The following is a 13,747-nucleotide window of genomic DNA, read 5'->3' as shown; positions in this document are numbered from 1 at the left end:
GGACCGGGCCCGGCGGGCGGCTCCCCCCCGCCCCTCCGCCGCCGCGCTCCCGCGGGGTGCCCGCCGCCTCCTCCTCTTCCTCCTCCTCCTCCTGCCGCCGCTGCCGCTGCTGCGCCCGGCCATGTCGATGCTGCCGTCGTTTGGCTTCACGCAGGAGCAGGTCGCCTGCGTCTGCGAGGTGCTGCAGCAAGGGGGGAACCTGGAGAGGTTGGGCCGGTTCCTCTGGTCGCTGCCGGCCTGCGACCACCTGCACAAGAACGAGAGCGTCCTGAAGGCCAAGGCGGTGGTGGCCTTCCACCGCGGCAACTTCCGAGAGCTCTACAAGATCCTGGAGAGCCACCAGTTCTCCCCCCACAACCACCCGAAGCTGCAGCAGCTCTGGCTGAAGGCTCACTACGTGGAAGCAGAAAAACTGCGGGGCAGACCTTTGGGCGCCGTCGGCAAATACCGCGTCCGCCGAAAATTCCCTTTGCCCCGCACCATTTGGGACGGCGAGGAAACCAGTTACTGCTTCAAGGAGAAATCCCGGGGCGTGCTGCGGGAATGGTACGCCCACAACCCTTACCCGTCCCCCCGGGAGAAGCGGGAGCTGGCGGAAGCCACCGGGCTCACCACCACCCAGGTCAGCAACTGGTTCAAGAACCGGCGACAGCGGGACCGAGCGGCGGAGGCGAAGGAAAGGTACTTGCCACCCCCACCCCCCTCAATCCCCTCTGTCTCCCCATTTTTTCCCCCGTGCTGGGGGCGATCGGGAGCGCGGCGAGCACCCGGCGGCGGATGGGGTGCGAGCGGCGAAAATACCTCCCCCCCTTCCAAATCCCCTTTTTGTTTTCTTCTCTCTTTTCTTTTTTTTTTTATTTTTCTTTTCTTTTTTTTTTTTCCCCCCCTGAAACCGCACTGCATTTTGCCCCTCCGTGGAAACTCAAGTGGGTTTTCCACCCACCATCCACCGGATCCCACTCCCCGCCGCCCTACCTCACCTGCCCGGGGTGTGTGGGTGGTGGTGGTGGTGAAACAGCAAGCCCCTAACCGGCTTCTCCAAGGCCGCTCTGCCGCCTTTGTTTTGCTGCCCTGCCGCCCCGAGTTAAACCGGGAGCGGTCCCGGAGCCTCCGGGGAAGCGGTCGGGATGCTGGATCGGGTATTGCCGGGAATCGAGCAGGGTAGCTCCGAAGCCCGGAGGAGGAAAAAGGATGCAACCCCGGGATGGAAAGCGTAGGAACCGGAGGGAGACCGGAATGGGGACGCGCTAACCGGGCCGAGCCGCCGCCCCGCACCGAGGCCACCCCGGGCGGCGCCGGCGCCGCCCGGGGTGGCCTCAGTGCGGAGCGGCGGCTCGGCCCGGCGAAGTAGCCAGTCCCGGAGACCATAGCCCCACTTTTTGTCTCCTCCAGCAACCTCCCCGCCGAAGCTTCTTAGAGAAAATCCCGCACCCTGCTCGACCCCGGGCCGCGCTTTCATTTTTAATTAAAGAGAGAAAAAAATTTCCCCCCCCTCCGCCGCCTTCCTCCGACTTTTCCTCCTCACCTATATTACCAGGCTGTGGGTTGTCCACCTATTTATAGGGGGGTAAAAAGAAATGGGGACGATCCGTTACGAAAATATGAAGCGGGATTTTTTTTTTTTTTTCCTCCGGGGAGAAGCGTCTGCTTCCACGATGGAATAAAACGCAAAGGATTTACTGGGGGCATTAGCACAGCGCCCATCCCCGGCGCCTCCTTCCCGCCGTAACATCCCCGTTGTGGGGTTTGACTTTTTTTGTTTTGTTTTGTTTTGGTTTGGTTTTTGCCTTTTTGCAGGGAGAACACAGAAAACAACAACGCAGCCACCAACAAACCGAACCAACTCTCACCTCTGGATGGGAGCAAACCCCTCATGTCCAGCTCCGAGGAAGAATTTTCCCCTCCCCAAAGCCCGGATCAGAACTCGGTCCTGCTCTTGCAGGGGAACCTCAGCCACGCCAGGAGCTCCGGCTACTCCCTGAGCGGCTTAGCCGCATCCCAGACCCCTCACAGCCTCCAAGGCCACCAGCTCCAGGACTCGCTGCTGGGACCCCTCACGTCCAGCCTGGTGGATCTGGGATCCTAAAGGCCCTCGGCGAGCGGCCGGAGGATCGGGAGAGGAGGTTCTGCTCGGGGACAGAGGCTCTGGGTTGTACATAGAGGACAGCACCCGGTTTTACAGCTCACCCGCTGATTCTTGACGGGACTCTCGTCTCTTTTCACACAATCCTACGTCGGCTCCTGGTCCAGTTCTCCCCCCGCCCCCAGCGTCTCCCACTATCACCATGATTTTGTTTTTATTTTTTTTTCCACGTAGCCAAACGCAGAGAGCGGCAGAAACCCTCAGCCCTTCGACTTCAAACGAGCTGGTCCCAAAGGGAACTACAAAAAAAAAAAAATAGGGAAAAGGCAAAAAAACCAAACCCCAAAACTAAACAACCCCAGCTGGATCCGATTCCACTCAAATAAATCCCAGCCCCGCCGGCGCGGTGGGGCAGGGGTGGCCGGCGCGTCCCTGCTGCTGCCCGGCCGGGTCCCCTGGCGAGGAGCTGGGACGGAGGCAGAGGGAGCGAAGGGCTGCACCGAGCCCTGTGTTGGAGCGGGAGGAGGGAGGGGAAGTTACGTTTACATTTTTCATATTTAGCCTTACCGGAAAGATTTCAATGTAGTTTAAATTAAAAAAAAAAAAAAAAAAAAAAAAAAAAAAAAAAGGCAAAAGCTGCAGTATTAGAGTTTTACCAAGTGCCTATGTCTTAACGCGGCTGTGCGGGGCAGCCAGCGAGTGAGCTCCCGTGGGCCCGCACCCCCGGCTTCCTTCTCCTCGTTGCTGAGATGCATCGATGTGGCTAAAAATTAGGAGAAAAATAATAATAATAAAAAGTCGACGGCTGTTTCCTCCTGGACGGGTGTTCCCCAGGCTGCCCCGCCAGCTCCACGTTGGCTTCTCCCGTCTGTCCCCGCTCGCCGCCTTCCTCCTCCGGCTCGCAGGGAGCCCGCGGACGACGCTGTCTGTCTCGAGTATTTGTTACCAAAAAAAAAAAAAAATCGCATGTGCTTTCAGGTTTATTTTCTATTGTACCTAAACAGTCTAAATTAAACAACGCTGATGGCAGAACACCGAGGCTGCGCTTTTCTTTGCAGGGGCGAGCCCCTGCCCCTCTGCCCGCCCTCGCCCCCCACCCGACGGGCTGCAGCGGAGGCTCTTCGGGGCTGCGGGGGCAGCCGGTGCCTTCGGAACCGAGGAAGGAAGGACGGAAGGAAGGAGAGAGAGGACCCGTCGGAGCGGCATGCGTGGGGTCGCCCCATGGGAGTCAGGAGGGAGCGGCTCGTCCCCCGCCGCCCACCCCGTCGGGCCCTCGCTGCGGCCGGGGCGCTGGTGCTGGTTCCCCCTGTTAGCGTTTTGCATCATTAAGTGCGTATTTATTTAAGTCGCTGCCGTGTTTGCTCTCGGGGTCTTGGGCCATGGAGAAATGTCACCCTCTGCAGGAGGGTCTTGTCCGGCCGCGGCGCTCCGCGTCCCTCCCGCTCAGCCCCGACACGGGCCCGCCGGTCCCGGCACCCGGGCACGCTCCAGAGCCCCCCACGGACCCCCCCACCAGCGCCGGGCCGGGCCGGCGGATCCGTGTGTGTCCCCCCCCCCCCGCCCTCCTCGGCTCCGGCTGTGGGGGAGCCGGGCCCCGGTGCGCGGGCTGCCGGGACGGGTTCCCTCCGGCCTGGCACCGGCCGCCCCCGCGGGGCTTTCCGCTGCCCCGACCCTTTGGGGGGGCATGGCCGGGGCAGTGAGGGTCCACCATCCCCCGGGCGGGACCCAACGCTGCTCCGTGGGAGGACGCGCATCCACGGGTGGGTGCGCATCTGCGTGTCTGCGCCCATCCGCGACAGGACCCGGGGCAAAACCCGACGTCGGGGGGAGCACGGAGCCCCCCTCCGTGCGCAGAGACCCTGATCCGGTAGTCCGAGCCGGAAGAGGGCCTGGAGCCGGGTCCCGCTGCGCTCCCCGCCGGGCCTTTGCGGGACGGGACGGTCCGTGCCCCCTGGTCCAGCCTCGCCCTCTGTCCCTCCCGGGGACCCTCCTCGCCCTTCCCGGGGAAACTCATCCAGCCCCGCCGTGATCCACCACGAAGCAGCGCAGCCCCTCGGGCAGAAAAGGGGGAACCCCCAGGGAAACGAGGGAGGTTTTTAGCGTGAGCAGCCGCGGGCTCTGTGCCCCGAGGATGGATAAGCTCCAGCTTAGTTGGTTTTTTTTTCCAAGCCACGGGCTCGGTGAAGAGGAAGGATAAATATTGCCCGGGGCTCCAGCCCTGCCCGGCGGGAAAGTCAGGCATGGACTCGCAAAACAGGGGTTATTTTCAAAGCAAACAGCGCAGAGGCGCTTCCTGAGCGCAGGCAGCGGCAGGGCTGACTTGCAGGGCGGGGGGAGCTGGCAGAGGATGTCCCCCTCCCCCAAAACCCCCCTCCCAGCGCAGACCTGCCGGGGCTGCTGTCAGGTCCCCTACGAAGCGGGACAGCGCAGCACCGCGCAAGGCCGCGCACGTTGCGCCCCACTGTACACACCACCCCCCCCCCCCCAGCCGCAGAGCCCTGCCCACGCCCCCACCCTCCATTTCCCTAACAGGGAGAGGGACGGGTTTGCCCAGAGGCAAATGGTTGCAGGGAGGGATGGAGGATGCTGGGGGACACCCCCCTCCCTGCCCTAGAAATACCCCCCGGCTGGGGAAGGGTCCGGCGGGCAGGTAGGACCAGGGAGGCCCTGGAGCTGAGCCAGGCGCAGGTTGCTGAGCTTTCCTCGATTAGTCTTGACCTCGCAGCAAGCTTTTCATAGCAAAGTCAGCCTGGGGAGGCAGCCCGGGGCTGTTTCTCACCTCCTTCCATCGTCAGGAAGGAGTTAATTCGCCCCCGCGCCCCCCCCCCCCCCCCGCCCCCTCCGCTCCCACTCACCCCCCAGGACAGATTTCACACTGTGTCCAGGTCAGCCAAAAAAGGGGAGGAAATGGAGAACAGCAGAATGATTAATTCTACCTGCTTTTCCCATGAGTGATCACCTGCTTTCGGGGTCATGAATAGCAGGTAGCTCTCTCCGTCTCCAGCTCTGAGAGGCTCATTTGTTTGGTGACAGCTGAGTGACAAGACCTGAAATCTGAGCCCTCAACTTTGCCTGATGTGTGGATAAAACCCTGGATGTTCCCTCAAACATTTCAGGAAATGAAAGTTGTAACGCGATCCCTTGTGCGCCCACATCTCCCCCAGCAACACACAAAAGCTCAAAGGAACCTTCTCGGATTAAATTCAGCCTGGAGAGGATGGAAGGAAAATGGAGAGCAGGCTGAGAAGGCTGGAACTGGCAGGCTTTTCTTCAGCACTTATTGGAAATGTCTGTCCAAAGCAGGGATTTAGAAAGGTCACCTCTACTGTAAGCACCTCTTCCTCTGGCGGAGTCAGACAGGCAGCCTGCTTCTCCCCAGCCCACCTCCACGCTGGGGGCAGCCCGGAGTGTGGGGTGTTGTGCTTAGATTCCCCGAGCAGGAAATTCAGTGTATAAAAACAAACACCCAAAGAGAAAAAACAGCCTCTCTCCTCTCTCCTTATTTCACTTCCCAGGTCGCGTTGAGTCGGCGTTGTCCCGTGTCTGAGCCATACGCTTGCTCTGCCCCTGCCCTGCTGCCAGCCCCTGCCCATTCCCCTTCCCCGCTGCCCCCCTGGCCCCGCAGAGGGGCAGGTACGGCCCCGCTCTCAGCCCCCACAACCCTGGGCCACATGCTGGCAAATCCTCCCTAGAGGCCCGCGCTGAAGACCAGATGCTCGCTTGGCCGAGGGACTTAAACGCAACATTTCCAGGCCTGGCTCCCTAAAGCTGGTGCATCTCTATTTCCAACGCCAGGATCCCGGAGCCGTGATGTAGTTAGGAGACCTTTGTGCTCCAGGCCTGCTCAGCCAGGCGTCGGAGCTGCCTTTTGAGCACGCAGGTTTGGAAAAGGCGGCAGCTGGAACGAGGCAGGTTGTGTGGTGCAGGCAGGATTGCACCAAGGCATCCGGCCTCCCTCCCTCCCTCCCGGGGAGATGGTTTTATCGAGCCGCCTGTCACCAGCGGCTGGTTGCGCCGTTATCCGGCCTGAAGATAAAGTACTATTTAACGATTGTTTAGCTATTATCAAAGTGCCCTGGGCTCTGCAGGCCTGTAAAGAAAACAGCACATGCCTCGAGATAACTCTTCACCTCTGAGCTTCTCCCTTACTCCTACTTTTCTCCGGAGAGCAGGTCACAGATGCTGCATGGGCACAGGTGGAAACCTCTCTGTCTGCCTATCCGGTCCACTTCACTGTTGGTAATTTTGCATCCAAGGAAGTGCTCACTACGGGGTGATGCCGCTGGGGGCCGGCTCTCTGTGTCGCTGCCTTCAGTGGCAGGTGCTTTAACCTGCCCGATGCACGCTTGGATGTCTCTAACAGCAGCAGAAGCCGTAAGGGTATGGCCAACGCAGTGCTTGGCTGGCCTGGCTGTGGCAATCCATCCTCAAGGGTGGATTTTGCTGTTCCTGCTGGGACTGAGGCCACCAGGTTTTCTCAGGGCATGAGGTGAGGAGAGCAGAGGTGGCAGAGGCTGGATCTACAGGAGCTTTGGTTCAGCTCAAGTGTACGAAGTAACTTGAGACATGTTCATCTTTCCCAACTGGACGTGGACACAATTTTCAATAAGGAAACAGAGGAAAATTTGTTTCAATCTTCAGGCAGAGAGAGAAAATTACCAGGCTCCCCAGAGATTATTTGCGCTCGCCCCAACAGCAGCCTGATGCTGTTGGGAAAGAGAGCACCAGGCTGAACCCCCATCCCATGCCACCCTGGTTTTCCTTCCTTTGTCGCCAAGCATAGGAACATTTTCTCTCTCCCCATGGTTTCTAGCATTTGCTCCCACCTCCCCAAATTTTAAACAGAGGTTGGACTTTCTCCATAGCATGTAATCCCAATCCTAATAACAAGGTTAAAGAGGCAGACGTAGTTCAGTTGTGGTTTCCTCTTTTAACTTGTCCAATGCTTTTGGAAAATGCCTCCATGGGCAGAGTAGCTCCTTCCCATCTCTGCCTTAGCTTCCCATCCACAGCCTAGCTGCAGGGATCAGGGCTGCTTTGGTGCAGTGCTGTACCTATTCAGACTCTGATGGCTTTCAGCCATGATAGAAAATGTATAGAAGATCCTCGCGCCTGCTTCTCAGGGTGGAAGAAAGGGGAAAAACCTCATCTTTTCCCGACTTAAGGATGGAAAAGCTTTTAAGCTAATAGCTGGAGCATGTATCAGCCCTGTTTTACACGAGGGGAAACTGAGACCCAGGGAGATTACAGACCTGCTGAAGGTCAGAGCAAGGGCAGATGATGAAGTGGGGAGGGCGGCTGCCCTGCGCCGGCGGCTGGTGCTCCGCGCGCCCACGCTGCCTCCCTTTATAGTCCTCATAATAAGTCGCCGCAGCTTATCATTATGTAATGCAATATTCCTAATAATACAAGACAAAACCAATTGACTAAAAAACAATGCCAAATGAGGCTTGTGGCTAACACTCCCTGAAGAAATTGTCTCTTTTCTGGAATTGAAAAAAAAAACCCTGAGCAAATTAGAAACAATTGAAAAACGAAATCACATCTGCAAACCATCAGGGTGCTTCTCCTGAGCCCCAAAGGACTCCTGTCCCCCTCCGACACTCCTGCTACCCTGTACGGGGTGGTGGATGTATGGGGACCCACAGCACTGCCCATGTGGGCACAGGAGGGGTTTTGTGGCGGTGCCAGGGCTGCAGACGGACATGGCCTTGGCGTGGGCTTCATTCAACAGAGCTAGAACAGAGATATATTTAGGGAATCAAGATCTTCATATGTCTAATGAAGCTGGTGGGCAAGCAGGGAGAGAAAGAGTGGAAAAGGGAGGGAGTACCAGCTTAAAAACTGCTGTTTCCTTCCCGGGAGCCCTTCGGGGCTGGGCAGAGGTGCTGGCACAAAGAAACTGCAGAACCTGCCCAAGCGCTTGGCCGCGGGCTGCTTGGTTCCCCACACCCAGAAACTACCTTCTGCCCACATCAGCAGGGCTTCGCCCGCGTCGCTCCTCTGCAGGAGCAGGAGCCGGGAACGGTGTGCAGGCTCAGCAGTGCTCAGCTGCAGGGGACACTTCTGTCCCCCGGCGTGGTGGCTTCCAACCCTGTCGGCACACAGGACCTTTGGTGGTTTGCACCACGTGCCCTTTGCAGTGAAGCTGAGGTGGGGATGCCCTGACCTGCTCCTCCATGCTCCCCAGGCTCGGTGGCTGTTGGGGAAAGCACGTGGTGGTTTTACGCTGCTGGGCCAGCCCAGTCTGGGATATGTGCCACTGCTGCCCCCATGGGAGGGGGAGATGCTGAGGCTTGAGCCGGGAGGAATCTCTGTTGGCAGAAGTGCCCTTGGAGCCAACGTTCCCAAAGGCCCAGGCGGTGCTTGGCAGGGAGGTGGGATGATTTCTTGGAGGCAAGAGAGCAGGCAAGGGACGTGGGGACACTGGAGCTGGGCTGTCCCCAGGAGACACGGTGCCTGATGAAGCGGACAGACATACTCAGCGCGACATGCTGGCCAAGAAGCTGATGCCACCCTGGGCTGTACCAGTCCCTTTTGTTACCTTTGCGTGCAGGATCTGCTTCTGAGGCTTCCAGATCCCAAGGGTAACTTGGATGAGGTTCAAAGACCCCCATGGGGACAAAGGAAAGGCAGGGCATGGGGAGGCAGAGCTGCAAGCTGAGCTCCTCACCTATGGGCAGGGCTTGGGCTGGACGAGACCTTCAGCAAAGGGGCTTTGGGGCTCTGCTGCTGGCCTGCTCGGCTGTCACCAGCCCAGGAGAACCGGATGGTGGGGGACAGTGGTGTGGCCAAAGCCCGTTGACAGGAGATATGATGATCATGGCGAGGATGGTCAGCAGCTGGTCACACCCCCCCCCCCCCCCCCCCGCCCCCTCTGGCCTGCACACACTCATGGCCCAATCCAAGTCTAAAAGCGAGGTGTACGTTTTAGCGGGGAGGAGAATCAACCCCCTACACTGTGATGACTTTCTGGGACATGTTTATCAGGCTTGGTCTGGGGCCATGGCACACCAGACATCCAATCAGCTCGTCACAGAGGTCCCTTCTGGTTTATGGATGTGTCAAATCTGGTAATCTAGCCTCGAGAAGGAAAGAAGTGATGTTATATGATCTGAAGGCATCGGTACAAGGGAGATTTCTTAAAATTCTCTAAAGCAGGAGCAGAAGAGATAAAAGGAGAGCTGGCACTGGAAAGCTGAGAATAAGACTGAGACATACGGTTTTCCCTTAGCGAAGGTAATTCGACGTCTAGGGAGTTCAGTGTGCACACGACAACTCCCACATCACTGCAGGGTTAACTTCAAACCTAAAAAATTCTCCCAAAGTCACACTCTGACTTTCACGGTGACTTTTTGACTTTTTGTGCCGGGTCCTAGTGACGTCCCAGAGCCTTGGCACGGAGGTCGCATGGGTGCATTCAGTCCCTGCCACCCTGTCCCCTTGGGTGGCACGCGAGGGGACTGCCCTGGGAAAGCAGCATCGTACAGCGTGGGATGGGACACCCATGTCAGCACCAGATGCAGCATGTGCTGTCCTCAGATGCCCAAGTCTCTCAGTTTGCACCCCCCGGTGCTCCTTTGGGTGATGTTTTGGGGGCTTTGCTTTGCTCAGGATGCCTCTCTGTCCTCACCCCCCTCTTCTGCCAGGGTTACGTAGCCACAGCTATTTGCCGATGGCCTCCGCGGAAACTGTATATCCTGCCTTTGCAATCGGAGACAAGGTACCCACGCAGCTGCCAGATTTGAAAGAGGAGCTGGCAGGAGGGGAAGAGGCCAAAATGGGAGTGCTAAGGGAGGGGGGAATCACATTCATCCCAAATTGGGGCCCATCCCATCCTCAACTGGAGAAGAACCGTAGTGGGCTGAGGAAAAAAGGTCATATTTGCAAGAACTCTCTCAAGGCAACATGCAAGCGGCTGAGGGCTGAGGCCAGATTTAAATTGAACCTCCTGCCCAGTGATGCATGAGGAAGGCTCGGCTGCTCAAACAATGAGCGGGGAAAGAAAGCTGAAATGATGGTCACCAGGAGAACCTGAAACCCGCGGTGGGGAAAACAAATAAATACAGCGAGCAGAGCCTTCCCCATCCCAGCTGAGGCAATCTGTGCTTATGCAACCCTACCCCGAGGCTCCCTATCTCTGTGTACAATCTGGGCTGATAAGATTGTTCTCCGCTGAAAATCAAAACCGCAGGGATTCCAGGCGGCTCAGCCGGAGTCAGATTGTCCACCTGAACACCGGGGCACTTTCATGTGGAAAAATAATCGCACGGTTATTTTGCTGAAATAAGGAGAGAGCGGTGGGGCAAGCGGGGGGGCCCTTGGCTGGTTTGGAGAAGAGTGCCACCCCGGCGCTGGATGCGTGCAGCATGGCAGGGATGCCAGCGAAGGCCACCATCCCAAGGGCGAGATGTCCCCATGGGGTGGCAATTGCTGCCTGAAGCTCTGCTATAGAAAAGCAATGGGCTGTTGCCTGAAGCTGACTGTTTTGTAGTGAAATCCTCTTCTTTGAGGCCCCAGAGACTTGCAATTGGCAGCTCTGGTGCAATAAACCCGCAAACAAGAGTCAGTCGAGTGATGGTGGAAGCAATCATCACCAGCGAGGCATAGGCCACTTTTAACATTGTTTGGGTGGAACAGCGTACGATTAATATCTAGACTGAATGGGAGACAGAATACATAAACATATCATACACATATACATGTATATTTAGAGATAAATACACTTGATAGAGCCACTCTGTAAAACAACTCGTCTGATAAGCCATTCCCATGAGCACGATGTGCAGCATTAGATCCCCGTTTGCAGTTACAAAGTTGACATTGTTTTTTTGTGTCTATTGTAGTTCAAAAAGCTGTGGGTTTGGGCATGTGCCTTAACATCTGGCTGATCAGATCCTCTCTGCTCTGAATATCGGATCAGTCCTTCTCTCAAGACAAAACTTGTTTTCAAATCCTGACCAGAAAAAAGCTGATATTTGTGAAAAAATAGCAGCAAGGGACTGTTCGGTGATGCTGGAGGTGGAACCTCCTTCTACTGAGATGTGAATGGGATAGCTGGATCCTGTGTCCTGCAGCAGAAGCAGGAGTTCAAATGCCCACCTGAAACAGCATTTGCGCTGTTTTGGTGCATTTAACACCAAGTACCCATTGTTCACGACTTTTAAATGCTGCTGAGCAAATATGTATAGCAGAAATGTCCACTGGGGTATTAGATGAGACAGGCTGGGGAGCTGGGGTCCCAACCCCCTGCCAAGTCCCTAAGCCAGGGACAAACAGAGACCCTAGTGAAGTGCAGTTTTGGGCCCTACATCTACTCCTACGGCTCTCACTCAGTTGTTGTGGCTTCACAAATGGCATTTTCCTGGGGAACTGGTGGCTGGTTTTCTGTCACTGTCTGCTGCAGGAAAAAAAAAACATGTGAGTGAGATGGGGATTAGCTCAAGTGTGGTCGAACAGCCAGGGTGGGCTGGTCTGGACACATGCTGGTGTCACCTCAACAGGTTGGCTTGATTAAAAATGAAGAGCCACTGCTCCCTCTGCTCTAACATCCCTCCCCATCCCTAGGTCAGTCCAGTTATAGCAATCCTGCTATCACTTGTGATAGTGCCTAATTAAAAAAGGAATATATGTGAAGCTGTGTTTGCAGATGGAATATATCCCTTTAATCCTGCAGAGATACCGTGTTCCCACAGCCACCACCAGCCCATGGACCGCTGGGCAGGCAACTCTGTGTTTGTGCACACTCAGTGACACGCACAGTTATTTGGGCGACTATGACAAGAAACAAAGTCCTTTAGTCCTGCCCATGGGCAGCGCATCCTGCAGTGGTCATCCTTTTCCAGGGCTTGGTGTTTCTGGCAAAGCTTATGTGAAACGAAACTGCCTGTAATTTTCTAAAATTCCTTAATCCTGCTTATTTTCTCCCTTTCCCCGAGAGATCGGAAGCCGCAGTGGTCTCCTCAAGCCCACCCACTAATTACAAGACATGAGCTCAACCAACTGCTGGCCAGAAACAACATCACGGGACCAAACACCACTAACCAACACCGCTCATAGTTTTGACTGAACGCTCACAGCAAACTGCTTGAAAGCAAGTCACAAAGTTCTTGGCAATAATACACCCGCCAAATCAAAGAAAGAAGGAAAAATATCCTTTTTTCCTTCCTCATGCAGCAATCTCGACTTCCCCTGGGCCACTAACCAACTACCCCTATGTCTGAGTCCCGCTTGTCTGTCTCACCCTGGGATGCTCTTTTAGGTCTCTCTCTTATTTGACCGCCAATTTTTTCCATATTTGACCTGATTATCTTTTGAATTTTCTTGAAAAGGTCAACCCCTTCAGCAGTGCCGGGGAGAATGGGAGTTTCTAGCAGGAGGGTGGCATTTAGCAGAAAAAATCTTCTCCGGAGAAATCAGATCAGACAGAGCCCCGAGGAAGCCAAGCTAAAAATAAAGCCTGAACTCACAGAGCAGTTACAGGATGGGAACAGAGGCTATGGTGCATCCCTGGTTATATTCTTAGCATGCACAACTGGAGAGATTGGTATAAATTTACTGGCATAAATAGGTATAGTTCATGGAAGGATGTTGTTTTTTTTAAATTCTTTGTTCACATGAACCATTTTACAGCAACTCAGGTTCTTTCCCTAAATCCCCCTGGTCTGCAGCAGCTGGTGGTTGCACTTTCTCCGAGCTACCTTGATTTCTTGGACTTGCCCCCTCCTGCTTTCCCTGTTTGCAAGCAACAGGCACGTTCAGCCTCTTGCACCCCAAAAAGCGAGCGGCAAGTCCCATTGCCCCTGGAGCAAGGAGGGGGCTTCCCTTCTCCAGGTTTTATCCCCTCTGCTCACCGAGCACAGGATTTCCCCCAAAACCCCTGCTCTGGCGTGGGTTAGGACTAATATCCCAAGCTCTTCTGCTTCGCAGCGCATGAAATCATGAGGGTTGGTGGGGTCCTACGCGGGGGATGCACCCCGGGGTGCAGGGGGTGCTGCTTTGCTTGAGCCCTGTTCTGGGAGTGGGATCGGGATTGGGATTGGGAGTGGGATTGGGATTGAGTGGGGGGGTGTGTGCAGGAGAGCAGCTCCCGGGGAGGCTGCGGCGCGTTTCTGGGGCTGCAGTGCCACCTGCTGTCACCGCCGCCTTGTGCTGGGGACCCCGCTGACCGGGGAGGGGGGGACACACCGGGATCTGCCTCCCGCCCCGTCCTAAGGATCGCCGCAGAATTGCTTGGGGAAAAAAAAAAAAAAAAAATCAAGTATAAGCAAGACAAAGCCAGCGAGAGAAAAAGCAGCGTTGGGGCAAAGGGATGGAGTGAGATGTGCCCACGGGGCTGGGCTGGGCTGCTCGGGCACGGGGATGTCCCCACGCTGTCACAGCACCCCAGGTGGACCCAAGCACCTGCAGGCATCGCCTTTTATCTCCTTCTGCACAGTCTGATGTGGTCTCTTGCTTCCTTCTGCACTTCAGTGTGTCCTTTCGGAGCTTTAGCGAGTGTTACTCCGAATTATCGCTGCTCCTTGCTGGCTCTGTAAAAAATCTGGAGTTTTTTTCCCCCATGTCCGTGTGCTGATGTGGCCCAGAGCAGGCTGCTGAGCCCCACCTCTCCAATTCAAGCTCTTCTCAGCGTAAAAAGCCAAGTGTCCCTTCCTAGGTCACCTG

General features: G+C 56.2%; 1 protein-coding gene across 1 annotated transcript; it reads left to right on the top strand.

The window, feature by feature from the left end:
• The first annotated feature begins 121 nt into the window (after positions 1-121).
• Positions 122-2,086, top strand: LOC104347876 (homeobox protein SIX1). Its single transcript, XM_086462408.1, has 2 exons — positions 122-681; positions 1,798-2,086. Exons 1-2 carry the CDS (start codon positions 122-124, stop codon positions 2,084-2,086), a joined length of 849 nt encoding a protein of 282 aa, XP_086318534.1.
• The last annotated feature ends 11,661 nt before the right edge of the window (positions 2,087-13,747 follow it).

Source organism: Leptosomus discolor, chromosome 3 (assembly GCF_034619465.1).
Source record: "Leptosomus discolor isolate bLepDis1 chromosome 3, bLepDis1.hap2, whole genome shotgun sequence".
NCBI classification, from domain to species: domain Eukaryota; kingdom Metazoa; phylum Chordata; class Aves; order Leptosomiformes; family Leptosomidae; genus Leptosomus; species Leptosomus discolor.
This window is presented reverse-complemented; position numbering and strand designations above follow the sequence as displayed.

What these genes read in the sequence shown, in the direction of transcription:
- LOC104347876 (XM_086462408.1), top strand. Translation starts at nt 122, where the DNA reads ATGTCGATGCTGCCGTCGTTTGGCTTCACGCAGGAGCAGGTCGCCTGC. An exon ending in GCGGCGGAGGCGAAGGAAAG is followed by an intron (nt 682 to 1,797) that starts GTACTTGCCACC and finishes GCCTTTTTGCAG; the next exon opens with GGAGAACACAGAAAACAACA.